The sequence below is a fragment of the Spea bombifrons genome, chromosome 5 (assembly GCF_027358695.1).
Source record: "Spea bombifrons isolate aSpeBom1 chromosome 5, aSpeBom1.2.pri, whole genome shotgun sequence".
Classification (NCBI taxonomy): domain Eukaryota; kingdom Metazoa; phylum Chordata; class Amphibia; order Anura; family Pelobatidae; genus Spea; species Spea bombifrons.
Window position 1 is genome coordinate 92,678,239 of NC_071091.1, and position 14,585 is coordinate 92,692,823.

The 14,585-nt window shown below is 41.3% G+C and overlaps 1 protein-coding gene across 3 annotated transcripts in view; it reads left to right on the forward strand.

Moving 5' to 3' along the window:
* WWP1 (WW domain containing E3 ubiquitin protein ligase 1) overlaps window positions 1-13,080 on the forward strand; it is a 47,189-nt gene extending 34,109 nt beyond the window's left edge. For all 3 annotated transcript variants that reach the window (XM_053467209.1, XM_053467208.1, XM_053467207.1), the window contains exons 9-24: window positions 242-337; window positions 1,316-1,490; window positions 1,576-1,630; window positions 1,741-1,825; window positions 2,149-2,277; window positions 4,074-4,146; window positions 4,521-4,592; window positions 5,006-5,094; window positions 6,063-6,222; window positions 6,881-7,014; window positions 7,095-7,235; window positions 7,957-8,077; window positions 10,581-10,685; window positions 11,108-11,204; window positions 11,285-11,357; window positions 12,457-13,080. In XM_053467209.1, the coding sequence (XP_053323184.1) occupies window positions 242-337; window positions 1,316-1,490; window positions 1,576-1,630; window positions 1,741-1,825; window positions 2,149-2,277; window positions 4,074-4,146; window positions 4,521-4,592; window positions 5,006-5,094; window positions 6,063-6,222; window positions 6,881-7,014; window positions 7,095-7,235; window positions 7,957-8,077; window positions 10,581-10,685; window positions 11,108-11,204; window positions 11,285-11,357; window positions 12,457-12,556 (1,705 nt within the window). In that variant the 3' untranslated portion in view covers window positions 12,557-13,080. The remainder of the gene's footprint in view (window positions 1-241; window positions 338-1,315; window positions 1,491-1,575; window positions 1,631-1,740; window positions 1,826-2,148; window positions 2,278-4,073; window positions 4,147-4,520; window positions 4,593-5,005; window positions 5,095-6,062; window positions 6,223-6,880; window positions 7,015-7,094; window positions 7,236-7,956; window positions 8,078-10,580; window positions 10,686-11,107; window positions 11,205-11,284; window positions 11,358-12,456) is intronic.
* The last annotated feature ends 1,505 nt before the right edge of the window (window positions 13,081-14,585 follow it).

Sequence of the window (14,585 nt, forward strand, 5' to 3'; positions counted from 1 at the left end):
TGAGCGTTTATGGGGAATGCAGGTAGCTTTTAATATACAGACATTGCGCGGTGTGTTTCATGCAGTCTTTACATTTTATTTTATGTTCGATGTGCTGAGTATAGAGCTACGGAACAGCAAAACCGCTGTCACTCCTTTTTTTTTCATTTTTCAAAATGCAGTTTTTTTAAACTGAAATAAGGGTATTTAGACTGAGATATTATGTACATTTTTTTTTCAAAAAATTATCATATCTTTGCAGATGGGAACAAAGAAAAGACCCTCATGGTAGAACCTATTACGTTGATCACAACACAAGGACTACAACATGGGAACGTCCACAGCCTTTACCTCCAGGGTAAGTGTTCCTTAATCCTAAAAAAATCCTTAATGCACGTTTGCCATTTGGTAGATACCAGGTTTTATCTGCACCGCATTGGCATAAAACAAATCACAGCTTTCCACTTGCATCCTAGAGGTGATTCTTGCGTATGCTCTGTTAGAGTCTCAGAGATAGCTTAATGACATGACGGGTCCAGATGTATTCTGAAAACATATCTACATAGAAATATAAAATATTTACATTTTCCCAAAATCCATTGACATAAACAACGCCGTGGTGTCCACAGATTATAATAAGCAGTTAGAAATTCATGACCTGGGTCGCAGAGAATTATTATTCATTTTACTTTGAGGAATTTTTGGGACAGATTTTTTTTAATGTAATTGTAACATCTTGTTATGAATGGATGATGAATGTTGGCACTGATATAACATATACGCGTTAATGCAAGAGTATAATGTTTCATTTATGTAGTACCTGGTACGATCACTTTCATCGGCAGTAGCCTAGATCTCGGATCAAGCAAACCGTTCACACGTTTCACAAACGGTTTAGGAGAGCGGTGACCTCTTGTGGTTCTGAAAGCGCGAGGCAGCATTCCATGGTGCAATGCAGAGGGATTTATACCGCTCACCAGAGACAGAAGCCGCTCACCAGAGACAGAAGCCGCCAGTTGAATTTTGTAATTTTTAGGATGTTTGTGTAATCTAAATTACCTTCTTTTCCTGCTGGTTCTTCAGGGGATTGCATTAATTTCTTGAAGGTTTGGAACATAAGATACACGTGCCAAAGTGTGCATGTATGTTAGTTGAACAGTGAAATCAAAGTGCCCTTGTGCGTGTTGTTTTTTTTTTTTTTTTTTTTTTTTTTTTTTTTTAAATGTGCTCTTTGGAAAAGGTTTTTTGATTTTATTATGTTTTCATTAGCACCAGTTGTGTGTGTATAGTAAAAATGCCCCAGTTTATTATACTTCCTATATCGTGTGTGTTACAGATGGGAAAGAAGAGTAGATGACCGGGGACGGGTCTATTATGTTGACCATAACACAAGAACCACAACATGGCAGCGCCCAACCATGGAGTCGGTCCGAAACTTTGAACAGTGGCAATCTCAACGCAACCAATTGCAAGGCGCTATGCAGCAGTTCAACCAGCGATACCTCTATTCGGTACGGGCTGAGTCAGGTGTGTCGCGTGTTACAGCTAAATGCAACGCACATCATCTTTTACTAAGTCTTTGTTTTTTCCTTGAAGGCTTCAATGTTATCAGCAGAAAGCGACCCACTGGGACCTTTACCACCTGGCTGGGGTACGGTGATGGCCGTTCACTTAATACATTTTCTGTCTTATATTTATATATATGTGTATATATATGTATGTGTCCCTACAATGAACTTACATTTAATGTTTCCTTTATAGAAAGGCGAGTAGATTCTACCGACAGAGTGTATTTTGTTAATCACAACACAAAGACAACGCAGTGGGAAGACCCCCGAACTCAAGGGTAAGTTTGGGATGCTGCCTGTGAGGGTTATCGTGGAAGATGACTGTTCAGTCAGCTAATGGACTGTTTATAGTCTGTCTAAAAAGTCACTTTTAGCTGATTTAGCGTGAATGATCCGGCTCACGTTACGAACCATTATGAATACTGTGTGTAGAAAAGCAGCAGTGCGGAAGTCACAATTCTTGGTAGAACCTATTTTATGAGGATCGTACGAGTGCGCTACGTGTGTGTATGCACCATCTATTTAACTGAGAATGATGTGTATGGTTTTTGTCTCCATATGAATGGCTGTAGGTGAATAGTTGTTTTTTTTTTTCTTTCAGTTTACAAAATGAGGATCCTTTACCAGAGGGCTGGGAAATACGGTACACAAGAGAAGGAGTCAAGTACTTTGTGGATCACAACACGAAGACAACCACTTTCAACGACCCACGGACGGGAAAATCCTCCGTGTAAGCATTGGCTTAAGTTATATGTCCTCTCTCCGAGAAAGTGTTGGTAGATTGGTCGCCGTAGACCTGATGCACACAAAGACTTGAAAAAACTTGGCAATGACCATTTCTTTAGAATCTCAGTAGCCACTAACCAGTTTGTCTTCTGGGCTAAGTCTAGCTAAACATGAGACGATTCTTGCATCTGCAGCTTCTCTAAATATCGATTGTGAAATCCCATTCGGCAAAGAGGATTCCTTTACTGGCTAACTGATGTCTAATGGATCGGAAACTTTCGAGACTATCCAGGTCTCTTCTTCAGGCATAATTATCAGAATGCCCTAGATCAGGGCTCGACAAATCCCAGGTCGCCACGGCGACAGAGAATTTTGTCCTGGCGCCTAGGTTTTGTCAGCCTCTTACATCCACAATTTTTTCTGGATGTAAGAGGCTGAGTCACCACACGGGGGCGCTGCTGCTACTGTCTGCACAGGAGTCTGGGCAGACAGCACAGCCACTCTGAGCCCGCCCCCGAGCCTGAGATCACTCCCACGGAGTGAGCCTGTAGGCTGAAAACGCGGTTGCTGCAAAACCAGCAATTGTGTTTTCAGCTGCCACAGGCAGCTTCAGGGAAGGGGGTTGTGTGTTGATTGGGTCCCCACACAAGTTTGGGGACCTGACACAACACCCCCCAGCTGCCTGATCGCTCCATGAGAGCGACAGTGCAGCGTTAACCCCTTCAATGCCGCGGCATTTAGTGGTTAATTCCCGTTTTGTATGGGTGCTCTGCTGCTGGTGGTCTGCCTGGAAGCCCAGGCAGGCCAGCAACAGCAAAAACGAGCCCCCACAAGCCCTTTGATGACTTCTGTAGGCATGGAAGCCTACAGCAGTCATCAGAGAGACTCCCCCTGCAATAGCTGGTCTATAGACCAGCAATTGAGTCCCAGCTGCCAGAGGCAGCTTCAGGGACAGGGGAGAGGGTTCTTTGGTCTCCACATGAGTGTGGAGAGCAGCCCCAACACCCCCCTGCTGCCTGATCGCTCCCTGAGAGCAACAGTGCAGCGTTAACCCCTTCAATGCCACAATTGTGTATGACACATTCGTGGCATTGCAGGGGTTAACATTTGTCCCCACAAGCTTGTGGGGACTAAATATCAGTCAATGCTGTGCTCCAATGGAACATCAGCATTGAAAGGGTTAAAAAAAAAAAAAAAAAAAACCAGCACTGACCTGAAAGTCCAGGGTGCTTCCAGGTCAAATGCTGTGAGTTTAGTAAGCGGGCTGATGATGATCGGATCACTCCTGACCAACTGTTAGTTTAAAAAAATCCTGGCTCCTAACTTTTTTACCTGGCGCCTAGATTCACAACAAATTTGTCAAGCCCTGCCCTAGATAGTCTCAAAGGCTTGCAACGTCAGTCCCTCTCTTGAAACCAATCCCTCAGAAATGTGCAGAAACTTTTAGAAAATGATTTAATACATGTACACAAAACCAAAGATCTGCGCACACCCAGCAAATACTACTTTTAAGCACCCATCCGAGGCATAAATATCGGAGATTCCGTCATGCTATTATACGGCCATATATTGCTTAGCGCCCGGCTATTTGGTAAGCGAGATGCTTAACCTAAGGTCTGGTCAGCATCATCAGATATGTACGCTTAATGTAGTAGAAGTGGTTATATGCGTTACTGAACCCAGTTCCAGAAAGTAAAGCTAACATTGACTTGTTATGTGACCTCTTATACTTTATGGAGAACAGTATTACCGAGCATTCTGAATTTGGATGTATTTTTATTTTTTATTTTTCCCCCCCAGAACAAAAGGGCCGCAGATTGCATACGAACGCAGTTTTCGCTGGAAGCTCGCTCATTTCCGTTATTTGTGTCAGGTAACCAACAATCAATGTCGTTTTTAAATGATTTCTGTCATCGGGTTTGTAAATATAGAAGGCTTTGGTATATATTTAGTAGATCTGCTGGTACAGTAGAGTTCTTTCTTCATATAGAAGCCAGGGGACGGTTTCACAAACATCATGGCAGCAGCTGCCTGGCGCTAGCACAATGGACTCCACGCGCCTGCGAGGCGGCCTGCTAGTCACACCGTGCTAACAAGAACCAGCTGTTTATTGAAGGAACATCAAATGAACTTTTCAAGCAACCCAAATAATTAGCATGCGCTTTACTTAACCCTTGCTATAGCTGCTCTAAATGCTGGCGACATGCTCAGCTGGTTGATTTATATCTGGCCAATGTCTCTTTGCAGTCCAACGCATTACCAAGCCATGTCAAGATCACCGTGTCCCGGCAGACGCTCTTTGAAGACTCCTTTCAGCAGGTAAATTATACGTGAAGTACTCTCTTGCGTGATAGATCGTTGGTTCCGTTCTGTTCATGGATTGTTTCATTTAGTTTAATTCTATCGGTCCACATGTTCTGTAACTATAACATAGCTTACCATGATGGCAAGTGGAAAACATCAGAACTTATGTCCAGCTCTCGTGGAGCTCTGCATAACCCTGTGATTTAGCCCCTACCTCCTTTACTTGGGCAACGTTGTACATTTATTCAGATTTTTGAATCAAAACCGTCTCCAGCCCTTTAATTGCATGAAGAGAAACTCTGTCTGGAACGGGCATGTTGGTTTGATACCCCCATGGTCCTTCGCACTGCTGTTTGTGTTTAAATACCAGTAGTAATATTAATATTATTTCTATACAGGCCTGAAACATTTTTTTTTGCTCCATCTAGATCATGGCACTAAAACCCTATGATTTAAGAAGACGGTTGTATGTCATGTTCAGAGGGGAAGAAGGTCTAGACTATGGAGGTCTCGCTAGGTAAAAGCTTTCCTGTCTTTTGTATTACATTTACTTTTTGTGTCGACCACGACAGGACTTTAAAGCCACCTTTTGTCAAACAAACCTGTGAGCACAAGGGCCAACTGTTCTGCTCATAGAACAAAATAAAAAAGACTGTGCTTTCTAATGGACAAAATATTTGTGATTGTGGAATAAGAAACAGCGGGTCTGGAAATGTCCGCTAGTCTGTGGTTGGTTTATGGAGAGAGTGCTTTGTGATTTAATGAGGTTCTTTCATTAGTCATGGCAGAGAAATATACGAAACCTTCAAATGGCACATATGGATAAAATAATGCAGCTTAGTCCTCCACTATCATTTGCCTCTTACGCCAGAATCATTGGGTACGGCCTGACGTCATGGGTGGAAACTGATGGTTTCATCAATAAGCCTGCAGGAGGTAGTACAGAAGAGAAGAATTGAGACCTGACCAGAGATCAGTGAAGTGGCATGGCTACCGCTTTTGTCTACTACTGTTATCTTGCATACATGGGTGTTGATGAGCAGATGTGTTTGATAAAATGCACAGCAAAAAAATAAATTTAAATATAAGGTATCTCTCAGCCATCACGTGCAGATAGGGGCTGGATTATTATACTATATAAAAATAATTTGTTTGGAATGATCTCTGTAATAAAACAGACTTGAGTAAGTGAGTAACACAGTGTATCATCACATTGGTTTCAGCCTGTGGGGAGAGGCAGTATATGAGAGTTGGTTGCGGGGGATGGTCCCCTGTATCCCTATGCATTTAGAGGAAGGGAAGTAAATGATCATCACGCCCAGCGTGTCTGCGGTACCGCATGCTTTATTATAATGTGTATTTATATATATATTATATATATATATATATATATATATATATATATATATATATTCACACATTATATATTGTATATAGCGCAGATTCCGGGGGTTCTAACAGTTGTCCACCTGTGCTTGTTTTCAGAGAGTGGTTTTTCCTGCTGTCTCACGAAGTGCTGAACCCCATGTACTGCCTGTTTGAATACGCAGGGAAGAGCAATTACTGCCTGCAGATTAACCCAGCATCGACTATCAACCCGGATCACCTCTCCTATTTCTGCTTTATAGGACGTTTTATTGCAATGGTTGGTTTCGTCGTCTTGGGTGTGACTTGCAGTGAATGTTCCTGGTGTTACGATATCTTTGCCATTGGGCTTTCCAGTGTGGTCCTAACAAGCCCTCCCTTGCCCACCTGATAGCTAAACATACTGTTTTATGTAATGATCTCCACCCAGGCCAGGTTACCTACAAGACTAAAGACAATTATTCAATTCCTTTATTGCGCAATTTAATTTATAAAGCAATCAGCGGGTGGTAATTGTTACTTCCCACCCCTGGCAGACACTCCGAGTGTACGATCTACATTTGGGAGAGTGACAGACGAGCGGGTTTTCATCATAGCTCGTTAGAGCAGTTTTCCTTGGACATTTAACTGTATTAATTGCACTGTGGCTCAATGGTTTAACCCTTTGAAGCCCTAACGGGTTGTACAGTACCTCAAAAGAATATTGCTATGCCTCGCGCATTCTAATAAAGCACAAAAGGAATATTTGCTTTAGTAGCTTGTGTTTCTGCAGAATGGAATTTTGGGTTCATCCATAGCATTATAGAGTACGTTAATTGTTATAACTTTAATCCTAATCTGAAGACCTGGGAAAAACATGCCAAAATACAGGTTCTTTTCTTCATTGTCAAGTCAAATATAGTCAACTTTCACTAACTGATGCTTTGTGTACTCTTTAGGCATTGTTCCATGGCAAGTTCATTGATACGGGATTCTCTCTTCCATTCTACAAGAGAATGTTGAGCAAGAAACTTACGATTAAAGATCTGGAATCAATCGACCCGGAATTCTATAACTCGCTAATATGGATCAGGTTAGCAGTGAGATATCTGCCTGATTTTATTATGTGCACCTGCTTTATGGATAGTTTGTAACATTGTTTATCATTCGCAGGGACAATAACATAGAAGAATGTAACTTGGAGATGTACTTTTCAGTGGACATGGAGATATTGGGAAAAGTGACATCCCATGACCTTAAACCTGAAGGCTCCAACATACTTGTTACAGAAGAAAATAAGGAAGAATATATTGGGTATGAAAATCATGACTTTCCAGTTACGTTTAACATAGAAACACTGAATGTGACCGCAGATAAACATTGGGCCCGTCTAGTCTGTCCGTTTGTCCCCAAAGTAAAGACCCTTATCAGACCTTGGTCTTGTTTTATATTCAGGATAACTTTTTGTTTATCCCATGCATGTTTAACTTCCCTCCTTACATCACGTGTGTGTGTGTGTGTGTATATATATATATATGTGTATATATATATATATATATATATATATATATATATATATATATATATATATATATATATATATATATATATACATACCGTATTTGCTCGATTATAAGACAAATGCTCTGAAAAATACCCCTCATCTTATAATCGGGGTCGTCTTATAATCAGACCTCAAATAGGTCTGACTAAGATCCAGATCCCCCGCAGCTGCAGGGGACCTGGATCCTCCTGTCTCCCCCGCCCCACTTACCGGTGCTTCTGAGTCCCCGGTGTGCAGCCGGGGGAGCGGAAGGAGGTGTGGCTAGTAGCGGGGGTTGTCTGCGTCCATCGCGCAGACCTTCCCCCGCTCTCTTACTCATCCGCTCTCTCTTACTCATCCGCTCTCTCTTACTCATCCGCTCTCTCTTACTCATCCGCTCTCTCTCTTTCTGTTACTCTCTTCCACGCTCTCTCATCCGCGCGTATATGACTGGTTTCCTTTTAAGACCAATTATTCTTTTTTCCTTTTTAGCCTTATGGCAGAGTGGAGATTTACACGTGGAGTCGAAGAACAAACCAAAGCATTTCTAGATGGCTTTAATGCTGTTGTCCCACTGCAATGGCTGCAGTACTTTGATGAGAAAGAGTTAGAGGTTCGACATACACAAATGTACATATATATAAATACATATATTTTCGTGTTAATGGGCAGCAAGAATGATGAATATAAAATGAATGAGTGTGTATTTTATATTTTTTTCCTGTGTATGGGAGTTTGTGTATATGCTTGCATGTATGTACAGTGCTCTGAAAAGGTATTTGCACACTTCCCAATTTCTTCTGATTTGCTTATTCTGAATCTCCACTCAAAGCGCCAGCATCACTGCTTCCTGCAGACCCATTGTGTGAGCGCCGGTACCAGGGGAGATCAGAGAGACGAGAGTTAAAAACCTTTCTCCACCATTTTGCAAACAGAAAAGTAAAAAAAGAAGAAAAAAAATAAGTAAATAAGTCAAAAAAATCACACAGAGCTCAGTGATGTCATTTTGACATCACTGGCATACATACGATGTAAGAGAGATCCCTAAAAGCATTCTCTATTCATTTTGCACTGGTAACATTTAATTATTTAAAAAAATATATAAATTCGGAAGAAAGGATGTAATATTGTGTGGGTACATCAAACACGGAAAGGGGGAATTAAACCAACATATGGTACAAATGGCAAAAAAACATACAGTACTAAAATTGATAATAAGGTTGTTTCACTACACACCCAGGACTGATTGCTGCAGCCCTGTTAAATCTGAACATCAATTAAATAGAACCTGTAGAGTAGGCTAAAAGGTCTCAAAATGCAGGACAGGTTTCCAAAAACAGATGAAAAACAAAATCAGTCTGTGAGATTTACAAAGCCAATTCAAAGGCTGGGACACCAGCGATCCATGGAGTGTCAGCCATTAACTACAAATGGAGAAAACTGTGAACCTTCCCAGGAGCGGCTGGCCAGCCTACCAAATTCCTCCAACGGTGTATTGATGCCAAAAAGAACCCAGGCGAACATGTAAGGAACTGCAGGCCTCAGTTAAGGTCAGTGTTCACGATTCCACAATAAGAAAGCGATTGTGCAAAAATGTCAGCCATAGAAGAGCTGCAAGGGGAAAACTGCTGCTGACCAAAAAACACAAAGGCTCGTCTCACCTTTCCGAAAAACATCTCTCCTTGACTGAGGAACTTTTTGGACGACATGGGTCCTCTATGACCTCTATGAAAAGCCAACACGGCATTCCACAATAAGAACATCGTACCAATAGTGTGATGGTCTGGGGCTGCTTTGCTGATTCAGGACCTGGGCGACCTGCCATAATTAATGGAACCATGAACTCCTCTCTCTACCAGAAAATCCTGAAGGAGAATGTCCAGCCATTACTTTGTGACCTAAAGCTCAAGCGCAGTTGGGTTATGCAACAGGACAATGACCTGAAGCACATAAGAATGCCCACCTCTGAATGGCTCAAATGTAACAAAACAAGCATTTTTGAGTAGCCTAGTAAAAGTCCTGACTTGAATCTGATTGAGATGCTTTGGCAGGACCTTAAAAATACAGTTTGCCCTCAAACGCTCCAATGTGGCATAATTAAAACATTCTTGGCAACAACAGTACATCAAAATGTCTCCCCAGCTATGTTAAAGACTCATTGCTGGTTATTGACACAACCATTTATTAGGTTTAGGGGCAATTACTTTTTTTTTTTTACATGAGTGACTTAGGTTAAACTCAATAAATGAAATCATCATTTAAAAGCTGAATTTTGTGTTTTACTCATTTTGTCTTATATTTAAAGTTAGGCAGATCAGAAAAAAATAAATGAGACAAATAAGCAAAAACTAGAAGAAATTGGGAAGAGGCCAAATACTTTTTCACTGCACTGTATATTTGAATGATAGTATGAGAATTTGTACTAATGTCTGACTATTGTGGCCGTGGTGGCCACCAAAATTTGGATGCAGCTCCGCTGGTGGCTGAGGACTAGTTTGGTAAGCAGTAAAGTTCTTTTTTGGGCAAGTATTGAAATTTGACATGTTACGACTTAAGTGAATGTTATTCTATGGTTAATCAGATTTGTCTGCTATGGTGTGCTAGCACCAGCTGTGAGCTTTTCTACAATTTCAGGTGATGACAATTTTTTTTTGAGGCAGTTTTTTCCCAAAATACTTACATTTATTGCCAAGAACAGAAGTTCTAGTAATTTGAATAAACCACCATCTGCTGATCTGTTTTTTGTTACCTCTCAACAGATGTGAAAGTTTCTTTGAGTTAATAAGGTTAACGTTTCGACTCATTCGATGTTAATCCGGTGACACCAGTGTTTAAATCTGAATGGTTGTGAAACAGTTCATTATTTTTACATCGGCATTAAAGAGCCTTTATTATCATAGATTGCCAATGGTAGGATCCCATCCTTCACGTGGGGTGCTTCAGAGCTGCCTTTTTCCATTAGAAGCTTTGTATGAATGTGTGTGAGTAAGGACTGGCGTTGAAGTATCTTATCCTCACATCATATAGTTACGTGTTTCGGCTGAAGCTCGACTCAGATGGGCTACCTGCTTGCGTTGGGTCCGAGGTGTAAAATATTGTGTATGTGATGCTTTCAGGTGATGCTGTGCGGCATGCAGGAGGTGGATTTGTCGGACTGGCAGCGGAACACAGTATATCGCCATTATACAAGGAACAGCAAGCAAATCATCTGGTTCTGGCAGGTACGTTCGCTTGGTTCGGTTGTCTTTATTGTAGCACAAACGTGATGTCGTAGACACTGGTTCAGACTTCCAGTTTGACCTGTTGGGCTCCTGTATGCAGGAAGATCAGAAACCCTTCCCTTCGTAATTGAAAGGGAAATTGAATGGCTTTATAGATTGCCATGTTTTCAGTAAAGGCACCACCCTTCGCCTAAAATGTGAGTAATTATACATACAGGATTATGCTGGAGTTGACACAGGGCCATCATATGACCTTAAGTAACCTTTATGCAGGGAAGTGAGAGACGGAGGTGCTTTTTGATGATTGCTGTGACTTTGTGGGTTGGGAGGGCTGACTGTGTTTGTTGGAACATCGTTGCATTTCATGAATGAATTAAGCATGTTGGATAGCTTAGGTAAAATAACTTGTTTTGTTTTTTTAGTTTGTGAAGGAAATGGACAATGAGGTACGACTGCGGTTGCTCCAGTTTGTGACTGGTACCTGCAGGTTACCTCTGGGGGGCTTTGCGGAGCTGATGGGTAAGTGTCTTAACAATGCGTTATTGTCTAGTACAGTCTTATAGTCTTTGTGGGAAAATCTCACATGTTGTCTTATTTAGGGAGCAATGGACCTCAGAAATTCTGTATCGAGAAAGTTGGCAAAGAGACGTGGCTGCCGCGAAGTCATACTTGGTAAGTGAAATGTTTACTGGCGTTCAGAAGCATTGATGGTGAATTACCCAGCGCTAGCTGAACATCTATCCGTGTGGAAAGTTATTGGAGAAATTCTAAGGAAAATATTTCTGATCGTCCGATAAGTAATGCAGTTTACTATCAAAGGTGAAACCTGTAGATAAACTTCTACAGGAGGCTGACATCTTGGTCGATCGTGACATGCTGGTTGACTTGCGCCGCTCAAACACCACACTGAGCTGTTTATGGCATTGCTAATCGGACAGTATGATGCAGAGTCGGGGATTGATAAAAAAAGTTTTAGTGGAGCAACTTTCAAAAGTATACTGGAAAAGGGACCTGTGGGGTCACAAAATGCTCATCTGAGCCTATATCTCACTGTTTGATCATCGAGCTACTAAAAATATTACAAACTACTTATTATTCTCTGTCCTTTGGGACAGATACATTGATATTATATTTTGTGAACCATTCATGCAATGTCCCAAGTATTATAGCTTGTAGGCACTAGTCCCGGTGAACCAGTCATCAGGCATGAACATATCTAGCACTATGCTGGACGGTTATTCCTACCCCCAAACGAATGACGTTCCCTAATTAAATAAGGGAGCCTCTACTAGGGCCAGTAGAGGGAGGCAGAAAACAATTCCCTCTCAGTCTGGGCCAGCGTCAGATGCCTGACAGAGAGAAAGACAGCAGACGCCTCGCCGTACAGCGAATCCACCAGAGGTTTGCCATCCCGAGTTGCTAATTGGGAAGCCACCAGAGAAGATGGTCACTCTTCTGCTGTTTGCCATCACATGATGTTAAATGCCAATATAGACAGCACCCCTGGTTATAGGAGTTAGAATTTAATGTAATCAATGAAAAATGCGAATTGTAGATTATTTTGGGGTGAGATTTGCTACCTTGCCTGTATGTGATATTACATTTGGGTTCCCTCTTACTGTGATTTAGCGGGATCCCAGCCACGTGTCCTTTTATTAGCACGGTAATGCTGTAAAGAGATCTATATGATTTGTGTAGAGCTAGACTAGTTATTCAGGACCAGGGCAGACTGTATTCGCATAACCCTCTAACACTCCTGTTCCTTCCACAGTTTTAACCGCCTGGATTTACCACCGTATAAAAGCTATGAACAATTGAAAGAGAAGCTGCTTTTTGCGATTGAAGAGACAGAAGGGTTTGGCCAGGAGTAATCAGCAGCTGTGGATGAGAAACACAATCATGGACATCTGTTTTCTGCCCAGCCAAGTACAATTGCACAGTCTAATTGTATATAGACCGTTTAGTCTGTACAGTTTTCTTTCTCAAATCAATGCGTAGATATTTCTGTTCTTCCACATAGATATGCAAAACACTTTAGCCTTTTGTATTTTTATTTATTTCCCCTTCAAATGATGGAATAGAAAAAAAAAATAACTTTAATTTTAAATGCTGACTGAAGACTTTATTTTAAGATTTATATATCTATGTGTATGTATGGAGAACTCTAGTTTTATAGAGTTTTAAGTATATAAAATATCCCAGCCGGTGCAGGAGGCTTGGGTCTGCTTTATTCCGTAAGATACGATCTGTAACCAGTGGTTCACATATGCAACACCCATGCCACCGATGTTTATTGCATGGCTGCCAACAAATGGTGTTGAAGGCTAATGCCAAAAACAATAACCTTGATTAAAATATACAAGAAAAACATGCTGCTGGCTTTTTTTAAAATAGCAGAATGTGCACAGTGTATTCGTTTATTCGGTGTGAAAGCTATTTTTTGGAATGGTGAAAATGTAGACAAGGCTGTGAGTGGATGCTTATCTTGCAAGTGTAGCTTGTGTTCTGTTTTTTAGCCCTTAAGGATTGAGGGTTCGAGGACCCGCCACTCTACACGAGTGAGGGTGTATGAAGCGGTAACATGCAAGCAGATCGTGTGATGTCAAAAGCTTTTCCATGCAGGAGAGGATTAGAAACCTTGTGTGGATGCTAGAGTAACAATGCAAAAAATTTTCAAAACATGAATAAATTTTTTTTAACCTTATGTTTGGTGTCTTTGGAAATATGTTATAAGCTACTAGTGATAGTGAAAGGGCTTGATTGTCTTGCACAACATGTTATGCTCAGGGCAGGGGTGGCAACTTCTGGCCTCATCAGCCCCTTGCAACATATGCAATGGCACACACATGTACACACTAACACATACTTACACTAACATACACTTACTCATACTCACACACATGCATTCATGCTAACAACCCCTCTCATACTTATACACCCATGCCAACCCACTCTTTCACCACTCACACACATACACATCCATGCTCACACACATACATTTATATAATGTTGCATTACGTGACCCTCCCTCCCTATGCCAGTCCAAAATTGTTCACATATGGGCTGAGCTGACCCTGCTATGTATTAACGAGGAACTCCCCCAGTCTTTTTACTGTATGTGACATATTTGTGTATTGTTTTTTGGGGTAGTTTGCAATGTATATTATAAGTAGGTTGTTACTTGAAGTAGAAGAGCAGGAAAATGTACACAAAGTTTTGCCTGGATGTCCCTTAATTCCTAATTTCCCTGCGTGATTTACCTGCAGTAAATCCAGTGTTTGCAGCAGTTGAGTGTTGCCTTTCTTAGTCGAACTTTGGACACGTCTGTACCGAGGCGAGATTAGCCAGAGCTGAAGTCTATTACACCAATTCAGATGTGTGTTGATATTTTTCTGCAATACGTGGCTTGTGTAAGGACGTTTGGCATCACTTATGGCATAAATATTATGCCATTACACTCCATTATGCTTTAGGTGCCAATTTAGACAGAAGCCTTAAAACTCTTTTAAGTACTGTGTTTTCTAGAATACAGGACACAATATATCAAACTAAATAATGCTGCGGCTTTGATTTTTTTTGGGTAGGAGCAGGTTGCCACCCATCCGGTATTTTACTGGCACAGCGGTAATCAACACTGAGGACAATGCCAGCATCAGTAACATAAGAGCAACGCAAAAGCCTATTTGTTTGTGCCTGGACTCTCACGTTTTCTGGGACGGTTGCCAAGATTGGTCTGGGGCAGGCTTAAACAAGCTGTGATTAGCTTTTTTGGTAGCGTTCCCAGAAAATGTGGTTAAGGTTCAAAGTGGGTCCAATAAATGTGACAGGTGCTGCTTATTAAGTATTAGCAAAGACTTTACTACATCAAAAGAAAATAGAAATCTCAGGACTTCTGTGGAG